This window comes from Tetrao urogallus (assembly GCF_951394365.1).
Source record: "Tetrao urogallus genome assembly, chromosome: Z".
In the NCBI taxonomy this organism is placed as follows: Eukaryota; Metazoa; Chordata; class Aves; order Galliformes; family Phasianidae; genus Tetrao; species Tetrao urogallus.
In genome coordinates this window covers 57780259-57807747 of record NC_136816.1, presented here as the reverse complement: position 1 = coordinate 57807747, position 27489 = coordinate 57780259, and the positions used below count along the sequence as shown (strand labels likewise).

General features: G+C 40.1%; 2 protein-coding genes across 2 annotated transcripts in view; both read left to right on the top strand.

Moving 5' to 3' along the window:
- The window catches only part of MAP3K1 (mitogen-activated protein kinase kinase kinase 1), a gene marked incomplete at both ends in the record, with an annotated part of 54789 nt that extends 44405 nt beyond the window's left edge, over positions 1 to 10384 (top strand). The window contains 10 exon segments of the mRNA XM_079548829.1: positions 119 to 240; positions 1698 to 1789; positions 2028 to 2223; positions 2547 to 3822; positions 4814 to 4966; positions 5872 to 6034; positions 7057 to 7188; positions 8167 to 8309; positions 8756 to 8887; positions 10235 to 10384. Of these exon segments, the coding sequence (XP_079404955.1) occupies positions 119 to 240; positions 1698 to 1789; positions 2028 to 2223; positions 2547 to 3822; positions 4814 to 4966; positions 5872 to 6034; positions 7057 to 7188; positions 8167 to 8309; positions 8756 to 8887; positions 10235 to 10384 (2559 nt within the window).
- A 4091-nt stretch (positions 10385 to 14475) lies between these two features.
- SETD9 (SET domain containing 9) lies at positions 14476 to 20339 on the top strand (the record flags this gene model as incomplete). The annotated part of the gene is made up of 6 exons (XM_079548288.1): positions 14476 to 14567; positions 14710 to 15077; positions 15931 to 16054; positions 16946 to 17061; positions 18271 to 18376; positions 20252 to 20339. The coding sequence occupies 6 exons, from the start codon at positions 14476 to 14478 to the stop codon at positions 20337 to 20339; spliced, it is 894 nt and encodes a 297-aa protein (XP_079404414.1).
- Between the last annotated feature and the right edge of the window lie 7150 nt (positions 20340 to 27489).

Genomic DNA, 27489 nt, shown 5'->3' with positions numbered 1-27489 from the left:
TATCCTTTTAACATTTCTATAGTATTTTTAATGCAATTTATGTGAAGTTATTCACATTAATTAAAAAATTCTATAACTAACCTAATTTATATTTACTGATTTTCCTCATTTCTCTTAGAAAACCTTAAGAGCCATGCTGGTCTATACTCCTTGTCATAGCTTGGCAGAAAAGACTAAGCTACAGCGACTTCTGAAGCCAGTTGTAGAGACAATATTAGTTAAATGTGCAGATGCCAACAGGTATGGCCCCATTAACTTCAAATTTATTTTGGGTTGTTACTGAAATATCTTGAATCTTCATTTGTTGATATTTTGTGTGAAACAATAAGAGCATTTATAAGATGTGGTGAAGTAAAATGTGTGGATAAGTGTAAGTGTGCCATGATATATGGTTTAGTTAGTTTAGTTGCTACAACCAACTTCGGTCTTGAAGGATGTAGGTTTTGAGCGCCTCTGATTATGTATGTCCAGCATTTAGATATCTTAAATGATGCTTTGCTTTCATAAAGACCTTTTCCTTTAAAATTAAGGAAGATACGTTGGGTGAAATCATCAGCCAGGCTTTGTCTTCCTGTCCTGAACTATCCTATATGCTCTGCCAGGCCAACCATTTTTTCAGCTGTAGAGTGAACACCATGATCACTGTCTCTTTCATTTTAATTTATCATAAGCAGCATTTCTTCTAAAACCAGCTAGCAATGGTCCCTTCCCCCGCCAGCAATTGTCTAATGATAAAACATGTAAAATTTAAGAAAAGAAATTGAACTGTTTCTTTTGCTGCTGGATTTCTGAATTTAGCCTGTGCTTACAAGAGGAGAAGGTCCTAATGTGCACCTGAGTGATTTCTTCTGTAAGAGATTGTTGCCTAAGGTTTCTAAGAACTTGGGAATAGGAATGTACTGAGAAACAAGGAAGCTGCTCCCTAACTGTTTTATTTATTTGTTGGTGATATATATGAAGTTTCTGGGAATGTCCTTGTAAATACAACACAACTCTTTGTAGCTTGCAGATACACTATTGTATATAGGTTACTCCAAAACTAATGCCTCCTGTTTATTTCCATGGAAACTACAACAGATAAAAAGAGCATAATAGCTGCATTTCACAGAGCAAATTCTTAGCAACAAAATATTATTTTTCAGTATAGTTATCACCATTAACTGTGCATTTTTGCCAGTGATGAACAAATGCCTGCAGGGTGTATTTGTAAAAATCTGTACCAATAGAGGTGACCTGCTGTCTCCACTGCTGATGCACACCATCCACCACCTCACTATGCTCACATTCATAGATCTCCATTAAGTAAGCATCAATGAATGTCAGTGGATACTTTTTTTTCCCCACATTAAAGAACTCAGTGACACCTTTGCTTCATATGTACTTCTATGTCAGACACCATTTTGTCAGGCTGCCCCTGTGTTGCCATCTGTCACACAGCAACAACATATAACAGGATATTGGTGGGAAAGTTCAGCCTCTACTGCTGTACCACCAACATCTGCCTCTGACATCATGGACCAACTTAATGAATTAAGAGGCATTATTTTCGGAGCAGCCATTGTACCAATGAATTGGAATAAAGTGAAGGGAAGTCGATATCCAAATACAATTTCCAGCTAATGATTATTGAAATGTTACAAAGTTTTTTCTAAAAACCACCAGCTAAAGGAGTTACTTCTGGTTTGAATTTCTTGTAGTCGAACAAGTCAACTTTCAGTCTCAACGCTATTGGAGATGTGTAAAGGCCAAGCAGGAGAGTTGGCAGTTGGGAGAGAAATACTTAAATCAGGTAATAATAGTTCTTCATATATAAATGGGTTATCATTCCAAGCAAATATACTGATTTTTTATTTTTTTTAATTAAGTACAGAATTTATCCAAAACATAAGACAAAATGTTTTTCCTTGGAGTTTGGGGCTGGGGTTATTTTGGGCACAGATATAATTCCATGTAGAACTGTTTTGATCGTTATGGAATTTGAACTATGAATATATCTAATCCTTATTTTTATCACCTTTTTTTTTTAGGGTCCATTGGTATTGGTCCATTGGATGTTGATTATATCTTGAATTGTATTCTTGCAACTGAAGTTGAACCCAGCAACTGGCAAGCGCTACTGGGGAGACTTTGTCTTATAGACAGACTTCTGTTGGAATTTCCTGGTGAATTTTATCCTCACATTGTCTGTGGAGATGTTTTACAGGCTGATACCATAGTAGGCAGGTACTTGCTTACACTGTTTAATTAATGCTCTATGTGGTTGATGGTGTCATTGGTGATCTCTTCAAAAAATTGTGGGATGATGAATTCCTGTAAACAAATATTTACATGCAAAAGTACACCTACTTTAGAGTAACTGGTTGCCATTTTCTGTTTCTGACCTATCAAACAATTCTAAAACAGCAGTGCAAGCAATAAGTCCTTTTGCTACTGCAGAACTAACAGCTAAATACATGGTCTTGAAACGGCTTTCTTAGCACAGGCTAACCAGAGCATATCACTTCATAAAACAGATTTTTTAAAAATGTATTTATTTTTAATTACAGGTATAAGAAACTTCTCTCCCTTCTAAATTTCGCCTTGCTGTCAATTGACAATTCCCACTCAATGGTCGGTAAACTATCACGGAGAGTATTTTTGAGTTCAGCAAGAATGGTGGCAAGAGTGCCTCACGTGTTTGTAAAGCTGTTAGAAATGCTGAGTGTGACAAGCTCAACTCATTACACAAGGATGCGTCGACGTCTGATGGCAATAGCAGATGAAATGGAAGTTGCAGAAGCCATCCAGCTAGGCATGGAAGAAATACAGTCTGGGGAATGTCGACATGAAGACTTTCTGCAGCTACCTGTACCAGATAATTCTCCAGAAGCTACAGAAAATAATACTCCTAACAATACTGTCCAGTTATCAGGGAAAAGTGGGAAAGGTTTAAGTGACAAAAAACTGAGTGCCAGTCCAGAGGACATTTCTGAGACACTGGCTGGCCTAGCTGTGGGACTTCCTGTTTCATCAGTAACCACTGAGCAACCAAAGCCAGCTGTTCAAACAAAAGGAAAACCTTACAGTCAGTGTTTGAACTCTTCTCCCTCATCCAGTCATTCCCAGTCACTATTCCCAACTCTTCTCTCTCCTTCAAACCCATCTGTACCAGCTGGCACTGTAACAGATGTCTCTAAACTCAGACCTCAGGGATTCATTCCCTGCAAAATCTCCTCACCTTCTCCTCAAACACAACGGAAGCTTTCCCTCCAGTTTCAGAGAAGCTGCTCTGAAAATAAAGAACCAGATAAGCTTTCTCCAATTTTTACCCAAGCCAGGCCATTGCCATCTAGTCACATACACAGGCCAAAGCCATCACGACCCACTCCAAATGGTATGAACAAGCAGGGAGAAACTTCAAAGAACAGTATGACTCTTGACCTGAATGATACTTCTCATTGTGATGGCAATGGTAGTAACAGTAGTGCAGTTATACCAAGTGAAGAGACGGTGTTCACACCAGTAGATGAGAAATGTCGGTTGGATGTGAGTGCAGAGCTCAACTCTAGTATTGAGGACCTACTTGAGGCCTCCATGCCAACAAGCGATGGCACAGTTACATTCAAGTCCGAAGTTGCAGTTCTTTCTCCTGAGAGGGCAGAAAATGATGATACTTACAAAGATGATGTAAATCATAATCAAAAATGCAAGGAAAAGATGGAAGCTGAAGAAGAGGAAGCTTTAGCTATTGCTATGGCAATGTCAGCATCTCAAGATGCCCTGCCGATAATTCCCCAACTACAGGTCGAAAATGGTGAAGATATCATAATTATTCAGCAGGATGTAAGTATACACATGGGAATTCAGAATAAACATCTGAATTGAAGTTGCATAGTTTAAGGTGGTGCTGGTGTGTTTTCAGAGTTGTACCAACATGAATTGCCTCAGTGTTCTCTCCTATAAGTTGGAATATAAACAGTCTACAAGTTGAGGGTGCCGCAGAGTCCTTCCATGGTTATTAACGAGTTTAGAGAAGGTGTTTGGAAAGGAGATATGTAGCTCTCCTTAAAATAGCAAAGAAGAAAGTGTAAAGGGGGGGAAGCAGAAAATGAGAGTGAAGTTTTTAGGAATTAAACTGCACTGGGTTTTGGTGTTGATTTATTTTAAAAGCCATCAAATGGTATCAAATTAGTTTCTGAAGGAATAAGCAGAGTAGGAAGAGATCTTCCTTTCAGTACATATTGAGAGGAAAGCTGCAAGATACCTAAGGTACTGCTAAAACCCAAAAGGCCATTGTTTGTACGTATGCAAAAGCACAAGAAATAAGAATAGACAAAGAAGTTATATGGAAGCTCACAAAATGGTCAAGTATTTTGACTTGAAGGAAGTAAGATGCTGTGAGGCTACGTGCCTAGGAAAGGCAGCAGAATTGGTAGTGTTGCTGGAATGAACGAAATAGTTGTTTTTTGTGATTGCTTGCGTAAGACAACAACAGGTGAAGCAGAAGTAAATTAAATGGAAAGTATAATTTTGCTTATGTTAGGTTTTTAGAAATGAGATAAGGAATAGAAAAGTCTTGGTCCTATTCATGTTTTTATATCTTGCTTTTCACTTTCAGTTAGTAATGCAGAAGAGCAGCTATGCTCTAACATACAGTAGAAATGTGTGGGTTGTGGAAGGATGTGTTCATCCGAAGTATGTATAATACTGCAATATATGTAACTGTAAGGGAGAGTAGAGGCTTATAAATTTGAGTATTTAATAGTCTTCAAGAACATAAACATTGTAGATGCATGCTAATAAACAAGTAAATGATTTGGAATGTAACTTGCAGACACCAGAAACTCTGCCTGGACATACCAAAGCAAAGCATCATTACAGGGAAGATGCAGAATGGCTTAAAGGTCAGCAAATTGGTCTTGGAGCTTTCTCTTCCTGTTACCAAGCTCAAGATGTAGGAACAGGGACGTTAATGGCTGTAAAACAGGTAAATATTTCACATTCTTGAACATATTCTGCTTCAATGTTTCTGTGGGATATTATAGAACCATGGAATCACAAGATTGGAAAGGATCTACATGAGTCCAACCATCCTCCCCCATTACCATTGCTACCATAAGCTACTAAACTGTATCTTGTAGCTCCTCATCCAGATGCCTTTGAACACTGCCAGGGACGGTGACTCCACCACCTCCCTGAGCAGCCATTCCAGTGCCTGACCACTCTCTGAGAGAAATAGTTCTTCCTTATGTCTAAGCTAAATCTCCTTTGGCACAACTTGCCGCCATTTCCCTGGGTCCTGTTTGTTGCCTGGGAAAAGAGGCCAAACTCCTCTCCATCAGTTGTTGTAGAGTGCAATGAGCAATGAGGTCTCCCCTGAGCCTCCTCTTCTCCAGACTAAACAAACCCAGCTCTCTTGATATAATATTCACCTTATATATTTTAAATCCTTGTCCTCTCACAAACTGCTCGTGTCTTCTGCTGTCTTTTTTCACCTAACACATAATACAAACTCTATGCATGGTGTTAACATAATATTTTCATTTTATTACTGTTATTCTTATTTTAAGAAATACAGTACTTTCTAATACACATTTTGCAATATATAGCTTAGTTTAAGCAGGAAAGTGAAGAGGGAAATTTCTCCACTGCAGGGATTCTGCTGGTAAGACCAGAAGATTGGTCTTACTTCTCTATGGCTGTCTCGCATGGAGATTTATTCTCAGCTGAAGGGACTTGAAATTCTTTAAAAGAACACTTGCAGCTTTTGGGTACTGAGCAGAGATGGAAAGACATCCGCTCTCATTGCTTTACCAGTGGGCAGGAGGACGGGGCACAAATACAGAACTGGCAGTTATATAAGATAAATCTTAATGTCGTATTTCAAAACAGGTGACATATGTCAGGAACACATCATCTGAGCAAGAAGAGGTAGTGGAAGCACTCAGGGAGGAGATACGGATGATGAGTCATCTAAACCATCCTAATATTATTCGCATGTTGGGTGCTACATGTGAGAAGAGCAACTATAACCTCTTTATTGAATGGATGGCAGGTAAAAAGCTACATGTGAAAAAATAATGAAAGTATGGATTGGCTTGAAACTAAGTACTTTCATACTGCACAATGTTCCATGGATTGCATTAGTTTGCAAAACTATGTTTTCATTACTGATTTAAAGATTTGTGCTGATTGAAAAGGAAAGTTTGTATAATACAGATTAAGCAGTATTCTTATGGGGAATCTTTTTTTTTTAAATTGGGAATTTTCTGTCACTAACTTGCAGTTGAGAGCCCGTAAGAAATATTATTACATTTTCCTTTATTTAAAATTGTGTGAGGAAAATGCAAAGGCATTTGCGAACCTACAGTAAATTTCTAATGGTAGGCAGCAAGTAAATATGCTTCAGAAAAAAACATTCAAATGTTAAATCTGTTAAGTGTTAATTTGGTAGTATTTTCTTCTTGCTATTGTATATAGCACAGAAAAAGTTTTATATCCTTTTTTTTTTTTTTTTTTTTTTGAGAAGGAGCTTTATTTTATGACTTGAATTAAATTGTTACAGTCTGGTTATCAAGAATACATTTGGTGTGTTACACATGCTTCTCTCTCATGAAAGAAAGCATTGCTCCTTAACTTACTTTCTTTCACATAAACCACTTAGCAATACCAGAATGCTAACAAGCAAAAGCCAAGTATGTGTTATTTTCTGCAATGCTGATTGTAAATTTTCTTTCCTGCAATAATATTACTTCGGTAATGAGTTGTCAGGAGCTGTCTTCACATCACTCAATGCTGAGTTATTTTACATTACTTGGAAGGGTACAGTGGAAAATCCAAATCCTTGATGATCTATATGCCAGTACTTGATAATTAAAGAATTGGTACATTTCTTAAGAATAAAATTCTTTTTTCAGGAGGTGTAAAAACCTCTATCGTAATAGAATGTACAGTTTCAGGCAGAAAGTAATTAAGTCATCAATCATGTTTCTTTTACCTAGAGAACTCAAATTTTAGGAAGCAGTACCACATTCTTATATCACGAAATAGAAGTGTTGATATATTCTGTTCTTCTAGGGGGATCAGTTGCTCATTTGTTGAGTAAATATGGAGCCTTCAAAGAATCGGTTATTATTAATTACACAGAACAACTGTTACGTGGCCTTTCTTACCTCCATGAGAATCAGATAATTCACAGAGATGTCAAAGGTAAGATTTACTTAAAACTTTTTTTAAAGCATACTGTTTTGAAAGCAGCTTCTCAAGCAAGTCTCTTGCTTGAGACCTGTTGTTTCTCTTGGATGCCATTTCAAGAGTTGTATCTCTGTTGGGTTTGTCTGATCGTATTTAAAAACTGTAACAGAAATTAATCAGAACATTCACAGCATTCCTAGGGATGCTGGCTATTTGTGCCAATTATTTGGAAGAAATCAGCTTTCTGGATATTTGTTCAAATAAAATATAAAGTTGCCATATAGCTTTAGAGATCAGTTAGTTAAATTAATGCAAATATTTACATTACAGTCTGTGAACAAGCCAGAAGAAGTCAGGTTTCAATGTATAAAAACACTCTGGGATCTCTTTCGTCATCCTAATCGAACATAAACATAGTTGTGCTGTTTGAACACAACTTGGAATTTATTGGAAAATCTGTTCTATTAAAATTCTGCCTTTAATGTTGCTGTAGTTGTCCACAAACAAGAAACAGATCCAGATAGGTAGCAACATAACAATGGTAAACACTCTTGCCTTTTAATATTCTTCCTCGAAACACGAAAACTTTTATTTTCTGTCTAGTTCTCTTTAAGACATCTCCAATCTAGCTAAGGATGAAATAAGTTTAAATTTCAACAGATAGCTGCAGACAGTGAAAACTTCCAGAGTTCTAAGTTGACATTTTCTTTTGTTACTTGTGCTCCAGACATTGTTGCAGAATTCTGTGTTTGCCCTACTTTGAAAGTTTGATTGCTTTTCTGAATCTCATCTGGCCTCAAGCTGTGTTCAGCAGTTTTATGCATAACAAAAAAAGTGACAGTATTGCATTTACCCTTGACTGTAAGATTTCCTTGGTTCTGAGGGTGAGGAACATCTGCCTATCCGTAGTCTTGAAATTAGAAAATTGCCTGTGCATGCCTTTGCCTCTTAACAGAAAACCAACTAGCAGTGTTTTTATTATGCTGTTGACAGGTGCCAATTTGCTAATTGACAGCACAGGTCATAGATTAAGAATTGCTGATTTTGGAGCTGCAGCCAGGTTGGCATCAAAAGGAACTGGTGCTGGGGAGTTCCAGGGACAGTTGTTGGGAACTATTGCATTTATGGCCCCAGAGGTAAGAAATCAGTTTTGCAAATTACTTCAAAAAGCTGTTTGAATTCTGTTAGCTGATTCATATAGCCAAGTACATAGAAACTACTATAAATGCTTCTAGTTAATTTTAAATATACTAGTTCTAAAGAGTAGGAGTGATTTCAACATAGCAATAGTGATTTCTCCTTCTTATCGAAATCGTTGTAAGTGGTTTGTTGAAAGATATTTCATGATTATTGTTAAGAAAGCACAAATGACCATTTGGTCAAAAGTCTGCAAGATTGTTTGATTGGTCCTTCAATCAGGCACTATATTTTTGGCTCTCTGTGTAAGTTTAGTGGCATTTACTGACCACTCTGTTAAAATAAAATGTTGATCAGAATGCATTTGGTTGCTTTTATTTATTTATTTTTCTTGAACTTAGGAGACTTTGCAGTAGATAAACTGGGCTATGATTTCTCTGTGCAGGTTCTGAGAGGTCAGCAGTATGGTAGGAGCTGTGATGTGTGGAGCGTTGGCTGTGTTGTTATAGAAATGGCTTGTGCTAAACCTCCCTGGAACGCAGAGAAACACTCCAATCATCTTGCTCTGATATTTAAGGTAAGGTTCTTTGTTGCTACAGTGGGCTGAACAATTTGTGTAAAAGCAATACTAATATCATCATACTAATCATTTTGATTAATGACTTATCTTTCTGAGCCACCTACAATAGTATGTAGAAAAAGCTTTATTCTAATACAACTAATGCAACAGGCAAAGAAAAAATACACATATAGGAGTAGAGTTAATCAAATTTTCCTAGAGTCAAGCGTTTGAACTGTTTCTTACGATCCTACAAAATATGGAAGCAAAATAAGTGTTTCTACTATAGAACATTTGTGTTTATATTCATATTACATAGAGGGGAAACATCCTTCAGAAAAATGTGGTGTTCCATGACCAGGTTTTGCTGAAAGTTGCCTACCATTATGCCATTCTATAAAAAAAGGTTGTCCCTCCCTTTTCTAGTCTATCCACATTTCTTAGTAAAACCAATTAGATATACAGAATCATAGAATGGCCTGGGTTGAAAAGGACCAAAACAATCATCTAGTTTCAACCCCCCTGCTATGTGCGGGTTTGCCAACTAACAAACCAGGCTGCCCAGAGCCAAATAGACATATGTAGACATATACATACATTTGTATATATCATTAGTTAAAAATCTAGTTCAGCTCCAGGCATGAGTGAAGAAAATACTGACACAGGTAAAGAAAGTGATCAGTATCTCCACTGGACTCAGTAAAGAAAGTGTTTCCATGAAGCAGAACTAGTACGGTAGTATTCAAATAAGGGAGATAATCATCTTAACGAGTTGATGTCTGTAAATCTGATGGTGACACTCAAGTGTTCTCCATCATATTTCTCAGTCTGATCTAGAGAATGTAAAAATCAATATGATAGGGAGCAACTTGCTTCCATCTCAGAAAGATTTAACTGATATTACATAATATGTTAAGCTAGTTACGTTCTCTTTGTCCTTACTGCATTTCTGCTACCACCCTGAAGGACAATCTGTCTCCATGCTGGCTTCTGCTATGCCAGTTAACACCAATGGCAAGGAGTAGACTTCAGAATACCCACATCCGTGGCCTGAGAGCCACTTCTTATTACTGCCCTGCAATTGGTTGCTGCAAATATTGCTAGAAGAAAAATGAGAGAAGAGTACAAGGAGAGAGGCAGTCTGTGACAAGCACATGTTGTTGGGGAAAGAGTCATAAAAGGAACTTGAGACCCCTTTTATAGAGAGGCAGAAATTAATGTAACCCTCTAAACTGCAGTGGGAACTGGGCTGAGCGAATAAAAGCGTGTAGCATAACAGCTGAAAATGATCAGCTTTTTACTGTTTGGGGAAGAGGTGGGGCTCTGAGGAGTCACTGACTTGTAAGACGTTTTCTCTCTGTTCAGATTGCTAGTGCAACCACTGCTCCGTCAATCCCTTCGCACCTGTCTCCTGGCTTGAGGGATGTGACTCTTCGGTGTTTAGAACTTCAACCTCAGGACAGACCCCCATCGCGGGAGCTGCTGAAACACCCGGTCTTCCGTACTGCATGGTAGCTACTTACGTGTAAGGCGGACACACCGAAGATGCTACTGTATATAGAATAACTGTCTTGCAGTGCAGCTAAGCACAGCAACTTGTATTGTTCTGCTGGCCTTGATGACAGATACATCCCGGACTTAAGGCCAGTGGAGGACCCTACCTAAGTATGTGATTGACAAATGGAGATCTTTACCTAAACTCAGTATGCAGCATTTCACAACTTTGCAGAGATTTGTAAACTGTGCCTTTTCAAACACGTGGCTCTATGTCAATGTAAAAGCATTTTTCTTTAAGTCTGCATGATTATTTAGCAACTTAAGTGATTTTTATTTTATTTGGAGCACTTTTTCAGCAATATTAGCAGCTGAGGGGCTCAGGATCTATTTTAATATAACAATCACTGTTCTGCTTCACATCATGTAGATGTAAGCAGAGGATTCTGCAACTAGGAAGTTCTGTATCTGTCTCTTTGACTATACAAATCTCTGTGTAAAAATCAAAATGTTGATGGATACTTTAAAAAACAAAAAAAGCCTTCCTTAAAGTAAGAGCAGGCAGTTGTTGTTCACTGTGCATTTACTGCTGGCTGTGTAATTTCTTTTGAAATTAAAGTTTTCTGTTTTCATTGTATTTTTAACTTTCAGGTAATGGGGATATTTTAAAATAGTCTTTAGAAAGATGCAAACTGTCACTGAACATCTTGCTGACACAAGTTTTAAAACCAGATTTGCTGGAAATCTGAAATGCCATCCTCAAGTCAGTGTTTAAGGCTCTGACGGTATAGCTCATTAAAAAATAATAAAGATTGTTCTGCGTGAAACAATTTAGATTCTGAATCATGTGAAAAGTTGTTGAGCCTTCTTTTCATATGGCAAATTATGCAGAAGTTATGTCAAAGGTGCCAGACTCAGTTTCCACTGAGGTTTGCAGATGTTCTGTACTTCGGTGGGAGCAGGCACCAGCTATCACTAGATCTCATTCTTTCTGTAACAACCTTGAGGTCAAGTTCTTCAATGATAACAAGTTTTACCTGCTGTTTTCCTTCTGCCATACATCATCTATTTACTGTAGCTGTTAGTGATAATTTTATTTCAAAATGTTGGAAAAAAAATATTACCCTGAGAAAGGTATTTATTTTATCAAGAAATGATCTTGGACTTGAAAAGCAAGATAAAGTAAAATGTGAAGTAAAGCTTCACCTGTAGTGCAAAACTTGTGTTTTTAGCAGGTGTGTTTTTAAAACAGATTTTTAAAACTATTTTTAAGGCAGGTTTTTAGATTCTGATGCATGTAATTCTGAAGGAAAATGGCAGCTTTTCTTTTGCTTTTTTATGATGGGGATCTTTTTAAATCGAATATTGATTGTGTTTAATTCTTTAAAAATACTGTTCGTGTTTTAACTCTTCAGAAGCCAGTTAAGTTGTTGGACTGAAACAGAATTGGTTATTTTTCAAAGACTCAGGATAAACTAAATAAGCTACAGTACATTTAAAAATGTACGATACAAATTGGAAGTGAAACATCTTAAAGATAAGTTTACAGGAATGATAGTGCTCATTCTAAGTAGTAAAAAAAGAAAGCAGTGTCATTAGTTGTGATTGTGTTCCTTCTGGAAATTTTACATTCCTTTGTTTTGGAAGATTGGCAGACTTTGAAGAGTTAAAAAAAATAATACCGAAATGTGAAGTTTGGTAGCTCTAACTGTTTTGTACTTGACTTTTTTTTTTTGACCACTTTAGAATTTCTCATTCTAATAAGATTGTTTCCAAGTCTTTCTTATGTGCAAGCTTTAAAGGATGCACTCTTGCCAATTCATGTACTGGAAGATCAGTTGTCAGATTAATACTGTTTCTGGCAGATCTGTAAACTGTATAAACTGATGAACCTCAGCTAATCAGTATTACTTTGTAGATCACCATGCCTACCACATTTCAAACTCAAACTGCCTCTAGCTATCCAAATGCATTTTGTTTGAGTTTGTTTGCGTTTCCCTCAGCTTGCTGGTAACTGTGGTGTTTTTAAAATGCAGATGTGATGTAATATTCTTATTTTCTTTGGATCAAAGCTGGACTGAAAATTGTATTGTGTAATTATTTTTTGTGTTCTTAATGTTATTTGGTACTTAAGTTGTAAATAACGTCTACTGCTGTTTATTCCATTTTCTACTACCTCAGGTGTCCTATAGATTTTCTTCTACCAAAGTTCACTTTCACAATGAAATTATATTTGCTATGTGTCTGATTCCTAAGATTTCCAGGGCTTAAGGGCTAACTTCTATTAGCACCTTACTGTGCAAGCAAATTTTACAGAAATCTCTGGGTTAAGAAATTTGGCTTCATTGTATCCTTTGTTATTTTAAATATATCAAGATATTTTAATTAAAAGTTTTTACCCCACTGAACCAATTTTATATAGTATAATTCGTACCTATTTTGGTGTTCTTGTCTTTATAGTAAATAAAAGTTTTTGAACAAATTTTGTCTTTCGTTGTTTGTAATTTAACTAATTTGAGTTTACCAACATGAAGTGTTTCTGGTCCAGCTGTTTATACACACATCTCCTGTGCAATGCCTAGTATTAAATGAAGCATGTGAACAAGTATGGGCTGATATGTATGTATGACAATGCATTACAATGCTAAGGCTTGTTTCAGCTGCCTTTTTTTTTTTCCCCCAGATATTTTTAATTTGATCAGTATGATCAGTCTCTCTATTCCTCATCACTTGTGTGGTTTCTAGAAAAACCTGGCAGTCGTCATCTGTTAAATTATGGTTTTTGAAAGCTGGAAAATGCATTAAATGATGTGTCAAGAAAGAAAATATATGATGAAAGTGGAGTAACAGGTAAGTTTTGAGTGTTACGCATTCCTTTTCATGGACAGGGAGCAGCAGAGATTGCCTGCTGCCAACAACTTCAGCAGGGAGCTGAAGCAGCATTTACTGCCAGGAAACGTCTTCGTTTGCAAAAGTTGTATTCAGCTCTTCCAGCAGCAAATAGTAGTTTATGCTCGTTGTGGTTTATTTGCTGAGAATAATGCTAGAATTGCTGTTTTATAGACGGCTGCAGGTAGGCAGGGCTGTTCAGCACACACGCCTCCCCTTACCGCCTGCTCAGCGGGCAGCATTCCTTGCTGAGCGAATCGACAATCTTCCTTTTTTAGGAGCCGCAGCATACTGTGTCCATGTTTATTCTCCCATTAAGGTACACGGCTTTGAATTTCAGGGGGCGAGAGGTGTTTTCAGCGTCGTTGCCGAGGAAGCCCAGAAGATGGCAGAGAAGCGCTCGGCACAGACAACGAGGGCGGCTCTCGCAGCGCTTGGCCGCCTCGTTTCAGTCCGCGTAATGCCGTCGCGCGGTTTCTGCGCTCGAAGAGACGTGCAGCGCCAGAAACAGAACTGAAGGCCATGCGGAGTAAAGCAAGAGGTGATGTATTTATGTATGCAAGCTTCTGACATGGGAAGCGGGTTCTGCCTGTCTCTTGCTGGGCCTGGCAGCACCCCGACCTCGGGCGTGAGGGCTGCGTGTCCCGGCAGGCTTTCTTCTCTCTGCAGTGCCCAAAAGCAATTCCCAACGCCAGCTCCTCGTCAGCGTTCTCTGGACGGCAGCAGCCCACAGCTACAGCTGCAGGGGGGAAGCAGCATCCGAAGACAGGTCTCGGGGCAGCAGACCCCCAAGCGAGAGAACGGAGGCCGAGCCCGCGCGTCGCTGCAGGAGGAGGCGGAGGCAGCGCAGCCCCGGAGCGGCAGAGCCCCGCAGGAGCCACCGTGCGCAACCCGGGCACGGAGATCGGTTCCAGAGGAAGGCCTTCGTGCTTTACGAGGCAGCAAAGAGGACGGCGCTGTCTTCTCGTGACTCGCGTTCCCCTGAGGACAGGCCATTCCACCCCTTGCGCTAGCGGTGCACTCGGACGCACGCTCCGTCTCCCCGCCCTCCCTTCGCGCACCGCGCCGAGATCTTCCGGCACACGCACGTCCCGCCCCGCGCCAGGCCGCGCTCAGCGCGCTGACCGTCCCGCACCACCGCCAATAGCAGCTCCGCGTGCAAATAACGCCGCGCTGCAGGGCGCCGCCGGCAGAGCGCGGGTGTGGGAGGCGTGGGGACCGGCATGGTGGTGCTGCGCGGCCTGCGGCGGCGTTGGAACGCCTACAAGTACCGCTTCGTGCCCTGGCTGGCCTTCAACGTCCGCCGCCAGCGCAGGTGAGGAGGGGCGGGGTGCGGCCGAGGCGGTGCTGCCCGGGGCCGCCGGTCTGTTTACAGCAGCTGTGCGGCCAGCCGTTCTGCATCCTATTTAAGAAAAGCGCAGTCTCATAAGGTTTTCGTTTTCTTTGTTTCTTTACAGGACGCTTCGGTACGTTCCTGAAAGCTCCCAGGACAAAATAATCCCCGATGAAGACGTCTTAGAAACGCTGCTGAAAGTATTTACAGCGCTGTTTGTGAACGACTTCGGCAGGCAGGTGCCGGCGCTGTCCCTGCTGCCCGCCGTTAGGCGGAGGTACGAGCAGTTACGGTCCGACGAGCTGCAGCCGGACGCTGGGAGTTCGCGGAGCCGCCAGAGCCGGCAGGCGCTGCTCTGCCCGGAGGAGGTCCTGTTTCGGACGCTGGGGTTCAGCGTCACTCGGGACCGCAGCTCCCTGCTTTCTGCCGGGACCGGAGTCTTCGTTAGCAAGGGCTTTGCGCCGAAAGGGGCGGTTGTGGCCATGTATCCCGGTAATGAGGCTTTCTGGTTGATTGAGTTCACGTCATTTCCAGCCATCTCACCAGGATGCCGAAGTTCTGTACTGACTTTAATTTCACAGGTTTTGTTTCTGTAACAACAGCGCAGGTTGGGATGGGTGAGGGTATTTCCGTGTACGTTTTTGAAGAAAGCAAAGCGTGTCAGAGGTGGGAGAGAATCTTATTTATAGGAAAATCAAACGGCCTTTCGTTGTTCCAGGTCTTAACGTTGCTGGAGAAGTTGTTCTAGATTCTTTAAACACAAATGGGTGGGAACAGCTTGAGCAGTGTAGGTTAATTCCTTGGGGTTTCTGTTTTGTATGCATGTCTGAAAACGACGGCTCAGAGGTGTCCTGACAGGTGAGCAGACGGGTACCTCCTGGAGAGTGAAACTGAAGCCCTCGTTTACTGGAGCTCTGCCATAAGCATCATTACAAACATGCACTCCTCCGCTCCTGCTGCTCATTCCTTGGAACTTTATTTGCTTACATTTCTGAAAATGATCTGTAATCTGTCATTACCCTCTGAAGCAGGTCGCTTGGCCGTGGTGCTTTATCTACCACTCACAGATACTGTGCACAGTCCTCCTTCATGCTCTCCCACAGCGGCTTCCCTTTGGATTATCTCCTCTGATACAGGTCTTTCTTATTGCAGAAAGGTATATCTAAGTGGTTGGAGGCTTTGAGTCACTGTCTTAGAGAATTGGGAGAATTGAACTGGGAGAACGGGGAGAATTGATCTCATGCTCCTCTTGAAGTGTCTCTTGAGTTTCTGTACAGAGGAGGCTGGAAGACGTTTGGGTCTGTTCTTATTTTCTTCTGAAATAATCATATCTGTCTTGCAACAGGTACAGTGTACAGAAAGCATGAGCCCATCTTTTTCCAGTCGCTTGGCAATCCATTTATTTTTAGGTGTATAGATGGTATTCTTATTGATGGGAATGATAAAGGACTGTCAAGATCAGTGTACAGGTAAGCACTCAAATAGGGGAATGGTATTCAAAATGGAATTTTGAAAGGTAGTGCAGATAGTGTCCGTTCTCTTGGCGTACCCTAGTTTGAGTTTTATTTGAAATGTTATCCAGTTCTGTGTATCTCTTGAAACAAACAGCACAAGGGTAAGGGCTGCTGCTTGTGATGTTATGTACCTGGGTCCCATCTGTAATGCCAACAAGAAGCATTTTGATGAAAGGGGTCTTAAAGAGGCAGTTTCTTATAATGAAAAGAGTTAATAGAAACAGAACAGAGCATAATTTTTTTTTTTTTAATTCTCTTCAATAAAATCTGCTTAGTGGATGGAGAAAAATAGCTTCTGTATGGACTTGGTAACAACAGAAGGGTGAATCTGGCAACTCCACATTGGGGCTGCAGATGGACAGCACGTTGAGGGAGCAGCAGCCTTTGGAGTAAGCATGAAGCTGACTGGACTGCTCTATCTTATCTTAAATGCAACTTGCAGAATTCTTGTGGAGCAGTTTTTGTGTTCTAATACAGCATGCAGATAAACTTAGTCACAAGCAAAAAAAGACCTAAAATAAGGGCTAGCTGATATCGGCTTTGAAAGCCAAGAGCAAATTTGTTGTTGATACTGTAATGAGCCTTCACAACTTTGGAGATCAGCAATATGTATTGCTGTTCCTGTGATGATGAAGTGTGATGTACATTTCTGGCATGGTGTTTTCACACTTGTTCTGCTGGCATCTGAGAGTCGCTGTGTGCTGGTGGGAGGTTTAAATGTACCTTAAAGGTGTGACCAAGGCATTGCTCTCCCTTGCTTCCAGATGGCTGTTTCTACAGGTGGAAGCACACATTCTGTGGTAAGGAAGGAGTGGTGAAACATGTTAACTCTGTGGGTCCTTTCAGGTCTTGCAGCTGCAGGGATCAGCTTGGCCCCTTTCAGATGAGCGACGTAAGCTGGCTCACAGCTGCTCCACAAAACCCACTGGCTGTGGGACAGTATGTGAACAACTGCTCCTATGGTAAGTTACTGCAAGGGTTGGCTTTGTTTGCGTGGGAATAGATTATTTTGCAGTTGGCACACAGAATCAGATACTGATGGGTGATGGGGTGCAGAAATGCTGCTTAAGACTCAGGAAATTGTTTAGGAGGTCTTTTGTGAGATCTGGGCATCAGAATCCCTCCGTGCAACAACCCTTCAAACATCCGTGAGCTTTTCTTGCTGACTCCTCTAGTGTCTCCATAAGGATAAGCAGAGTGGAAGGCATGCATCCCAAAATGCAACTCAGTGAGAAAGGATATCTGGCAAAAAAGTTCTGGACTGAGGCAGTACACAGAGTTACAGATGGAGTTCCTCAGTACCGTTCCATCAGACTGACTGAGAAAACCACACATGAAGTGACATCTTTTGTCACTGTACAGTTTGGCCTAGGATAATATAAGAAATAGATTAAGAAGAACAGCATAAGAAAGGAGTGTACAAGTTCTAATAATAAGAGTTACAGCAGTGGGACGTGAAGAGAGCTTTTATGTTGTTTTTTCTGCCTTGCAGTATGTGTTGGCCCTTACATATTTGGGGGTTTGAAACAACTGACTTGTGCAGATGATCAAGGGGTATAGAAAGTTGAATGGCTGCTATCCCTAGTCTGTAAGAGGCTTTCAAAGCTTGCATTATAACTGCTACCCATGCAACAGAGAGAAGGGTTTCTGGGCTATGAACCACAGACTAACTGGCATGAAGACAAAGCTCTCACATTAACCCGTTCTTTCTGTGCCCCGTGTTCGTGTAAGGAAAATTGCCTTTTTGCTGCTGCACAGGTAGTGATTTTCTCCATGACTGTCTTTGCAACATAATTTGTCAAAATAATCGTCATCTCCTAGATACTTTTTTTTTTTTTTTTTTTTTTTTTAACATTATCAGTAAATATTGTCATAGATATCATCAACACTGTAAACTGTCCCTGGTGCTGTGTGTGCTTTACCCCCTCACCTCTATCCTTATAGTCAGTCATCCTGTTTATTGTGGTGAGAACAAGGCAACCTTCAATAGCTGGTTGTGTATCTTTTGTGCAAATTCAGAGCAGGACTCCAGATGAGTGTAGTAGCTCTTGTCAGGGGCGTGCTTTTCAGATGCTGTGAAGCATCTGGTATCTTTGCAGTATTTACTTATCTCTTACTCCTATCTACGACTTACTGAGCATTATAAAATCAATTTTTTCTTTTTTTTCTAGAAAAAGCAGCCAATGTATGTTATCAGGAGTTTGATGTGCCAAGACATTTTCCTGTAGAACTGAAACAGTACCTTCCAAACATCCTCTACAGCCACGAGATAGAGAGGTTAGCAGTGAGTCAAAGAGCTCGTAGATTTGTGTGATAGAAAGCATACTGCATGTGTGAAAAAGGAAAACGTGTTTGAAGGGAATATTAGACCATGAGAAGATGGTAAGGAAGATTTAGCTCTTTGAATAGATGCATTCAAAGTAACTTACAAGGCTGTTCCTTCTGTTCTTTTTTTTCTATGTGTTCGCAGAAGAGACCAATATAGCTCTGACTGCACTATTTTACAAGCAGTGATCTTACCACTACAGTGGGATTTTCCAGAATCCCATTAAGCTCTACTTATATTTCATTTATGTAACAGAAATGGGGCTTTTCAGTATGTGTTTCAAGTTTAGTTAGTGACTTGCAACCAGTCAAAGCTCTTCTAAGGCTGCTGAGACTTGAGCATCTCACTCCTGTTCTCCAGGTCTTCTGCTTATGGAACAGCTGAGGAATCTAAAAGGAATTTGAAGTGAGACAAATTAAATGCTGTGCAGCATAAAGGCATATGCCTTCTGGTTATATTATGCAATTAAGGCATTCTTGTTATAAACTGAAATCCCATCGCTTTTGGAACTTAAAATATTTTGAAAGCTTTGACAGATTTTTGGTTGGAGCTGTGAGGAAAAAGTGACAATTAGATATGGAGCTCTGTGAAAGAGAGTGTCCTATACAACGACATAGTCAAGAATATCTTTCAAGCTGTGAAGAATTGAGTCGTAATGTTGGTTCTGAATTTGAACACTAAAGAATTTGTCCTTTTTGGTCCTGTTGCTCCTATGGGAACCACAGTTCTCTTTATCTAAAGATTGTCTAAGGACTTCGTAGGCATTTCAGCCTTTTAATCTAATTCTGTTTCTATTTTAAACCTATGAAATTTGGTTGTTGAGAGTTATGGTGCATATTGGAAAAATGGTTCTTCTGACTGATCATAGACTTTATTGAGCCAAGGTTAAATATGCACTTGTAAACTGCAGATAAATAAAGAAATGCCAGTAAAAGAAGAGGTGATATGAACTTTAAGAAACCATGGGTTTTGTACTTAAAGTGTGAAAGCACAGTGAGGAAAATTAAGCTTTTGGGCTGCGTCATGATGGGGAAATTTGCTGTCCTCCTTGTGATCTGTCCAAGAAAATATTGTCTTATCAGTTCTGCTGGTGCCCAGCTACTAGGGAAGTGATCCCATCCTCTCCTCTGTGCATTCTTCCATCTGATGCTGATAAATACAGTTCAGATGACACTGCTAATCTAATTTCTAAACCATTCCCTATTGTAGAAGAGTTCTTAGCACTTGTTTATCTTCGATGTTGGTTAATTTGTTTCAGAATGGTCTCATTAACTTTTTTAACAGTGGAGATTGTTTGGAATGATGCTGTTCTTTGCTTTAATGTTCCTCAGAAGAATGTACCCTCTTTCCTAGAACAGATTTTTCAGCTCCAGGACATGATCATTTTCTTAATGAGTCTTGCAGGAAATTACAGACAGATTTCTAACTTGTTCTATGAGAAGACTGTGTAGCAGCCATTGATTTCATCTTGGGGTTTTTGGAAAGTTCACTCATTGCTGTGCATCCCAGCAGGTTATTTGTTGTAGTTCAGAGCTGTCTTTCTGGGTTTTGTTTCAGTGAGAGTGGCTTTAGCTGACTGGTACATGTGAGTGTGCACATCTAAAAGAGTGTTTTCTGCTCCGTTAACCTTGGTGCATAATGTTTTCCTCTGTCTTGATTAATTCATTTTTTTTCTGAGTAATTGTGCAAATAGAAACTTTACTTGCATACCCACACTGACTGCACTTTTTCTTGGCGTTGGTTTTGAATCTGTTTGCCTATATTTCAGAGTTGTTTTCATACCCTCCTTGGTATCTAATTGTGTATTTCCATGTTTTGCTTTTCAGTCACCTGAGGTGCGTAGTGCTTGTCGCTCTCAGAGACATCAAGCAAGGAGAAGAACTTTTTTCTAATTACTACACTATTGTCAATTGAAGTAATAAATTTTAAATAGTCAGTAAAATACCATTTGTGTACCTCAAGTTCGTAAGCATTTTTACACAATGAGCACATTTACACAATTTCAACATTTAGAAATCAGGCTGCAGACCTATGTTTCCCTGAGTTTCTCCACACTGATGCCGTGGTGGAGGCTCATCTTGTTGGATTTGCAGCTTACTTGTATGTTTATTGCTTTCAACTGTCTGTACAATAGCTTCAGCAAATGAAAATGTTAAGTTAATGGCATTTAATCTCGTGTTTTACACAGTTGTCTCTAACTGTGCTGTGGTTCCGTGCTGCAGACTCCACAACAGGATCAGGGAAAGAATGGGGGAAAAAGCTAAAATCTGTGGGTTGAGATAAAGACCATACAGTAAGACAGAACAAGAATGGAAAAAAAAAAAAAAAAATAGAAAATGATATACAAAATGAGTAATGCACCGTCAGTTACTCACCACCTGCTGATGGATGCCCAATAACTGGCCAACCAGCAGTTGCCTCCCAGCCAAGTCCTCTGGAGCTATTGTTCAGTGGGACATTGCAGGGTATTGGGCCAGTTTGGGTCAGCTGTGTGGGTTCTGTCTCTTCCCAGGTCGTTGCTGAGGCTGAGGAGTGCTTGGCTCTATCTTAGCACCACTCTGCAACAGTCGAAACATCAGTGTGTTACCACTGGTGTTCTCATGGTCATCCAAATACAGCATCATGTCACCTACTAGGAAGAAGATAGACCACTGCAGTGCTCACCATGACGCAGTTTTGATATTTTTCTGTTTTGTTTCCCATGCTTACAATGGGCACAATTTCTGAAAATTATTCTTCTCAAGAAGCGTTCCCCAAATAATCCTCAGTAGTTTCTTGTTCTGGTTTTCATGGAGTTGATTTCACTCCCTTTGGTGCATGTCTCCTTTCAGAAAGTGTTTCAGTGCAGGCAGTTTCCTTTTATGAAACCTTTCAGAACTGTTAATATATAGTTGTGGTGCTGTCATGAAGAGCCTCTCCTTTCAGCCGTGCCTGCTTTGAGATACAGTGGTGGCTCTTACTGTGACTTTGTGGTGTGGTAGCAAGTCAGAGCTATTGGTGAACTCCAGTCTGCAGCTCATTCCTGATCGCTCTGAAGATCCCTTCTCTGCTGAACAGGGCCCCTTCCTCATCTCAGTCTGTAGAGCTCTGCAGTGCTGCAGAGCTGAGCAGGTTCATGGTTACGTGGGGAGCAGTGCTCTGCGTATACTAAAAATGCAGTACTCTTCATGTTTCTCCAGGCTGAGATGCTGTTGCTCAAGGGCGCAGGTTAGTTTAGCTCTCTCAATCCACACCTGTTAAAAATTTTAAAATTATCTAAAGGTATGCTCCTATGTGATGACTGTGGAACTTAGTTTTACAACCATTTTGTTTAGAGTGCTTTCTTGAAGTGGCTGCCCTCTGGATGTGAACAAAGAGTGGAGGATTGCAGAGATGAAGTGCAGACTGCACAGCACCTAACAGGATGTGTGGCACTGGTTTCTCCTTGCTCAAATACTGACACCTGGCAGCCTGCTTTAAGGATGGATCATACACACGAGAAAGCATAATCTGGCCTGAAACTGGCATCAGCTATCGTTATCTGCCTGCTGGTGGTTGTAGAATAGAATTGAATAGTTAAGTTGGAAGGGGTCTTCAGAGATCTCCTGCCCATCTGGCTGTGCACCGCAAGATGCAGTTTACCCCTTGGCTGCCAGGGCACACTGCAGGCTCACGCTGAGCTACTGGCAACAGCTCCTGCAGATACTTTCCTGCTGTGCTGCTCCCCAGCTCAGCCTCCCATCAGTGCCTGTGTCCAGCATTGTTCCATTCCAGGTACAGCACCAGCACTTTCCGAGTGGCCACTCACCAGCCAATACCCTGTTATTGGAGTGAGCTGTATCTCTTGAAAGATTATTTTAATCTCATTGGAATTCCTAACAGGGCATTACCAGCAAGAGGCACGCAGCCAGTCTCAGCAGGACCTTCGGAGGAAGGTCAGCCAGCACAGCTCTGACTTTTGACTTCTTAACTCCAAAGGTGAAGCTTGTAACAGCTGCAGTGGTAATTCTCCAAGAGCTTAAGTTGCTCCCTGGATTCCCTGTTGATTTGGGATGGCAGAAAAGTTCAAATGCTTGGAAAATCGGAGGAGCTGAGCTGACAAACCCAGCAGGAGAGCTGCACGTGCTCTGGAGAAACAGGCCCACAGAAGAGGGGAACATGTCTGCCAGAGTAAGTTATGTTACATATACATACAACATACATATAACTATATGTTAGCAGCTGCCTAACATCAGAAACTCACTTTAAGGAAAGCAATAGTTCACAGCCAAGCTATTGCAGCCAGAGAAGGGACCAGCATGCAACTGTGCAGTAAGCGGGGAAGGAGCTGCAGAGCTGCCCAGGGCCTTGCACAAGGTTATACCCACCTCTGTGGCTCTAGCACCCCTGGCAGCCTGCTTGAGCATGGGTGTGTGAAAGTAGAGAAGTGGATCAGTTACACACTGACACTGGAGGAACTGCTGGCAAAAAGGGAAGGACGAAGAACAAGTTTATAAGCACTGAAAGTTATGATTTGTTGCACTACTGAAGGGTGTATATGTGTGTGTATAGTGATGAATACATTCATATGCACTTGTATTTACATAATAAATGTGCTGGGAATATGTGTGCGTGTACAAATATGTGAGAACAGCCAGCTGGGACTTGTACAGGGGCTGCAAGCAGCTTGCACAGCGCTCTCGAAGGGGAGGGCTGTCACTGTGGTGAACACTGGCACTCATCCATCCTTCCTCCCTTGCCCTCAAAGCTTTCTGTCCTTCCTGCTGTTTCTGGTCTGACCCTGCCATGAGCCATGTTTTGCCAAATGTGGTAATAAAAAAAAAGCAACAACAAAAAAGAGGATTTTCCCTTGTTTTGTTTTCTGCTGTTGCAGCAATTCACATAAGGCACAGGAGCCAGCGAGCAGGCAGCTGTGTTTGGTGGCTTTGAGTTGCAGTTTGACTCACTGTATCTTGCAAAGCCACACTGCAAGATGCATTCATTTTTTTGTGTTCAGGAGATGCTGTACTTACAGCAGGTCCTTTTGGCTATGGAGAAGCTCTGCTCCTGGCTGCCTCATCCTTCCCTGTGCTGGTTCTGGGTCTCAGCTAATGACACTGACAGGAGCCAGTACTTCACCACACCAAAAGGAAGTGGTTTTCTTCTGTAGGGTTCGTTAATTGAATCAAATGTCCCCACCTGACAGCAGGTGAGTGACACAACTAAGGCAAAGGGGAGAGTGTAGGCATTATGGGTTTCGTTTTGTTGCCCCTCTCCCAGTTTAATGGCACTGATCTTATGTCAAATCACTGGAAAGGAGGTTCATCCTGTCACCAAAGAGTTTTAGGGTACTTTGTTTTGCACCTTCTAACAATTATCATTAGAAAAGACACAATTCACATCTCTTCATTTAGCTCATGGAGAAAGGAAAGCGCAGCTCATTAAATTACTTGGCAAGTTAACTCTTTTGCTGGTTTGATTTATAATCAGCTTGCACTCCAGGCAGTTATACTTTACTAAAAAAATCCTTTCTTTACCTGAAGCTATATTGTTCCAATCATTGCAGAAATATGCATATTGGGCCTACGAAGCCTCAGCACTAATTCTGGTGCTTGATGGAACAGCCATTACTCAGAAGTAACACAGTGCTTTTCAGAGTTCACCATCATTTTCTTGAGGACAATACGTAAAATGCATTTCAGATAGATAGTTCAACTTAAGCATGCAGAGTAGAATTTTTCTTATCCACAGTTGTAACTGAGCCAGCTAAGTGGATCTAATTTGGGGATTCGAGGATTTGAGCAAGTTTTCTTATACAGAGAACAGGAATGTATTCTGCACAGCTTACCACACACTTTGAATATAGGGTTAAGCTGCTGTGGTGTTCCTTGGAAGTTATGTTTAAGTCCCATCTAAGATTTTGCTGTGCTTAAGGCATAAGTTTGAGGGAAATCACTGCTTACTATTTTACCTGCAAATCTGCTTATCTTTTTCACTCCTACATTAGTGTTACAGTATCTGAGAATACATGCAGAGTTAGTGCTAAGCACATCTGAAAATGAAATAGCAAACACAGTGCAGATGCATGAAAAGCTTTACAAGTAAAGAAAGGTTTCCAGACATTTATTTCTGGAACTGTACACCAGGTATTAAAATACAACAAATACAAAATAATGCTCAAAAAAATCAGTGTTTATGTACAAATATTAAAACCAATGCAACGATAGCGACTTCCTCTTGAACATCTGATGATACTACAGCATGTTCCGATTGTCACTAAGTTTACTGTTATGCACAGGGTACTCACTTTGAGAATAACTGGGATCTCTGCTTTATCATAGAGGACTATGACCAGACTCTATTTTACAACTGATAGCATTTTCCTTTTTCCAGTGAAGAATAGGAATGAAAGAAAAAAAAAATAGTAACCTGGTAATCATTTTATAAATTATACTGTATTTAGTTTCCCCATCTGTAGGCAATGTGCTTGTGATGCTGGGCAAGCAGTGACCCCGTTGGTCAGTTGATCCATTACTTTACATTCAAAGCTAAAGTATTCTCTAGAGACTTTGGTTAAATTACGTAGTATCGTTATGTTCTACTGAATCTGAATTTCTCATACATTTTTGACCCTTGGCTTTAAAAATTAAAACAAAACAATTGCACAATTCATTGACCTAATTGTACACAATTTAGTATTCTTCAGACAGTATTGTACATCCTTCAAGTAATTCAGCAGTTTGATCGTGACAAGAGAAAAACTAAACGTTTAAAAATCTATCATGAGAAGACGATGCATGAGTAACAAAAGTAAACGTATTGCTATAATCATAGCACCAGTTACACTTCCAAATGAATCAGCTATCCTCGTCAGGCTCCCTGTATGTAAAAAGGATACATTTACCAACACTGCAATTGGCCATTATAGATTTTTGGTTTGTTTGTACGAAGACAGAGTGTGGCAGAAGACAAGGAATTTATCACAGTTTGTTATAAGAATTGTGCTCCACCATCCAAGAAACAAGGCAACACAATTTCTTCCTATGCCTGCAATTCAGGTATCTTTGTGCTGACTTCCAAAACAGAGTTCTTTTAATAAACAGTAACAAGTTCTCCATTTAAATGTTTAAACTGAGAGAAAAATAAGTAAGTCCAGCTTTTAAAAGAAAATTTCAATAAATAGCTATTTTACATGGATAAAGTCATAGTGGTACAAATTTATGAATGTCACATCAAGCATGCACAAAAATGTTCCTATACACAGAAGTAGTCGAAAATATTGAAATAGATATCTAAAAAGATATGAAGAATTTACATATTTACAAACTCTTGCAAATTATTGCCTCATTTTAACAAGGAATTAAAAGTAAACGATACCAGCTAGCTAGCCAACAGGCTAAAAAAGATCAGCATTTAAAAACCTATCAGACTAGCTGGAATTCATTTTTCTCTCATATCATTTTCTGAATTTTGGTCAAAAGTCTTTATTTAAATAACTAAAGTGTCCATTCAACTTGCTGACAATCCATACCTTAGACAAGTCTCTGTCTACATTAAGATCCCAGCAATGCATAGATAAACTGAATATATTACTGCATCAGCTAATGAGAATGGGCATGTTCATTTAAGTGCAACTGGTATAAGCATTCAGTCATCTCTCTATAATGATTTTTATACACACCAGCCACTCACTGTAAACCCATACATGAAACTTGAATGTATAACAACAAAGGATTATGGGCAGTATTTTCCAAAATTACATAAAATGTGTTGATTCATCAACAGAAGGAAACAAGGTACAAGGTTCAGCACAAAACACAGCAACAAGAAGCTGACAACTTGGCTAAAAAATGTCAGAGTACAACACAGGGCCCGGGCTACCTATTAGTTACTGTGTACTCACCAGAATTACATACTTCAGATGTGTCAGTTAAAAACGGATTACAACACTTTCTATACTTTTGTCCACTGTGCTAAACTAATTTGTTTTTAATATGGTAAATGTGCTATTGTGTAAACACTTCAAAGCAATCTTCATTACAATGCTGTAAAGAGAACTCCATGCTCTGCATCCAAAATTCCGGATGTCAATGCAGTTCACAGTATGCATAATAAATACCCTCTTCCCTTTCAAATATTAAAGTCACTATTTTCTAGTTACTCAGCGTGACCTTGAAGCAACTATTACAAATATCAACAAGGCAAACTTAACCACTTGAATAATGAAAACAAGTTAGTGGCAATTAAATTTGTAACATGAGGAAAAGCGGCCATCTTACTGAAATAAGGTTCTGAGCTTCATTAAAACTGCATGTTTTTTATGCTACAAATATCTTACTTGGTTTGGTTCAACTCCACCTCAAGAATTAGAACAAGCTGCTGCAAGATAAACTTTCTGGATGGTGAATCACACTCCATGATGAAAACAAAAAATTACTGAAGTAAAACAGCTGCTTTTTCCTCATTCCTTCCTATTTAACCAGAGTAGAAAAGTGCCTTTTTTCAGCCCATGACCTTGCCAAAACAAACAAATGAAATCCACACTAAAGAAAGGCTTTTAAATATACACTTCAAGGTTCTAATACTTCTACACAAACTAGACAGTTCCTCTAACACTTTGAACTGCAGTGCTCCAAATAGTTTGTCTTCCAAAACAGACTGCTCAGTGGTAAATCCTAAGCTGTGCAGACTGTAGCATTATGCAACATCAGCTGCCTCAGGAAAGTTATACAATTACACTATTCTTCAAAGTTGTGGACAAAACACACCAGAAAACAACAGCCTAAAACACATTCTCTGTTTAAGCCAGTAAGTTTAAAGTACACAGACACTCCTGGCAGTATAATTACTTGTGTATGGTAGCCATGGCCTGTAATTTTGCAACAGCATCCAAGTGTAGGTCTTCATACTTTACTAATGGTAGTTCCTTGTGCTAGCTTCCACCAAGATGAACTTGCTGCTTTGTAAACTGAAGTGCTCTAGTTTAGTATCACATGAGAGAAGGTTCCATTTAAAAAACATCCTTGTGTGTTTGTGCAGTTTAAATTAAAGAAGCCTATCCCTGCCTTTTTAAGAAAAAAAATGCTACATTGCACAGGGATCAGGA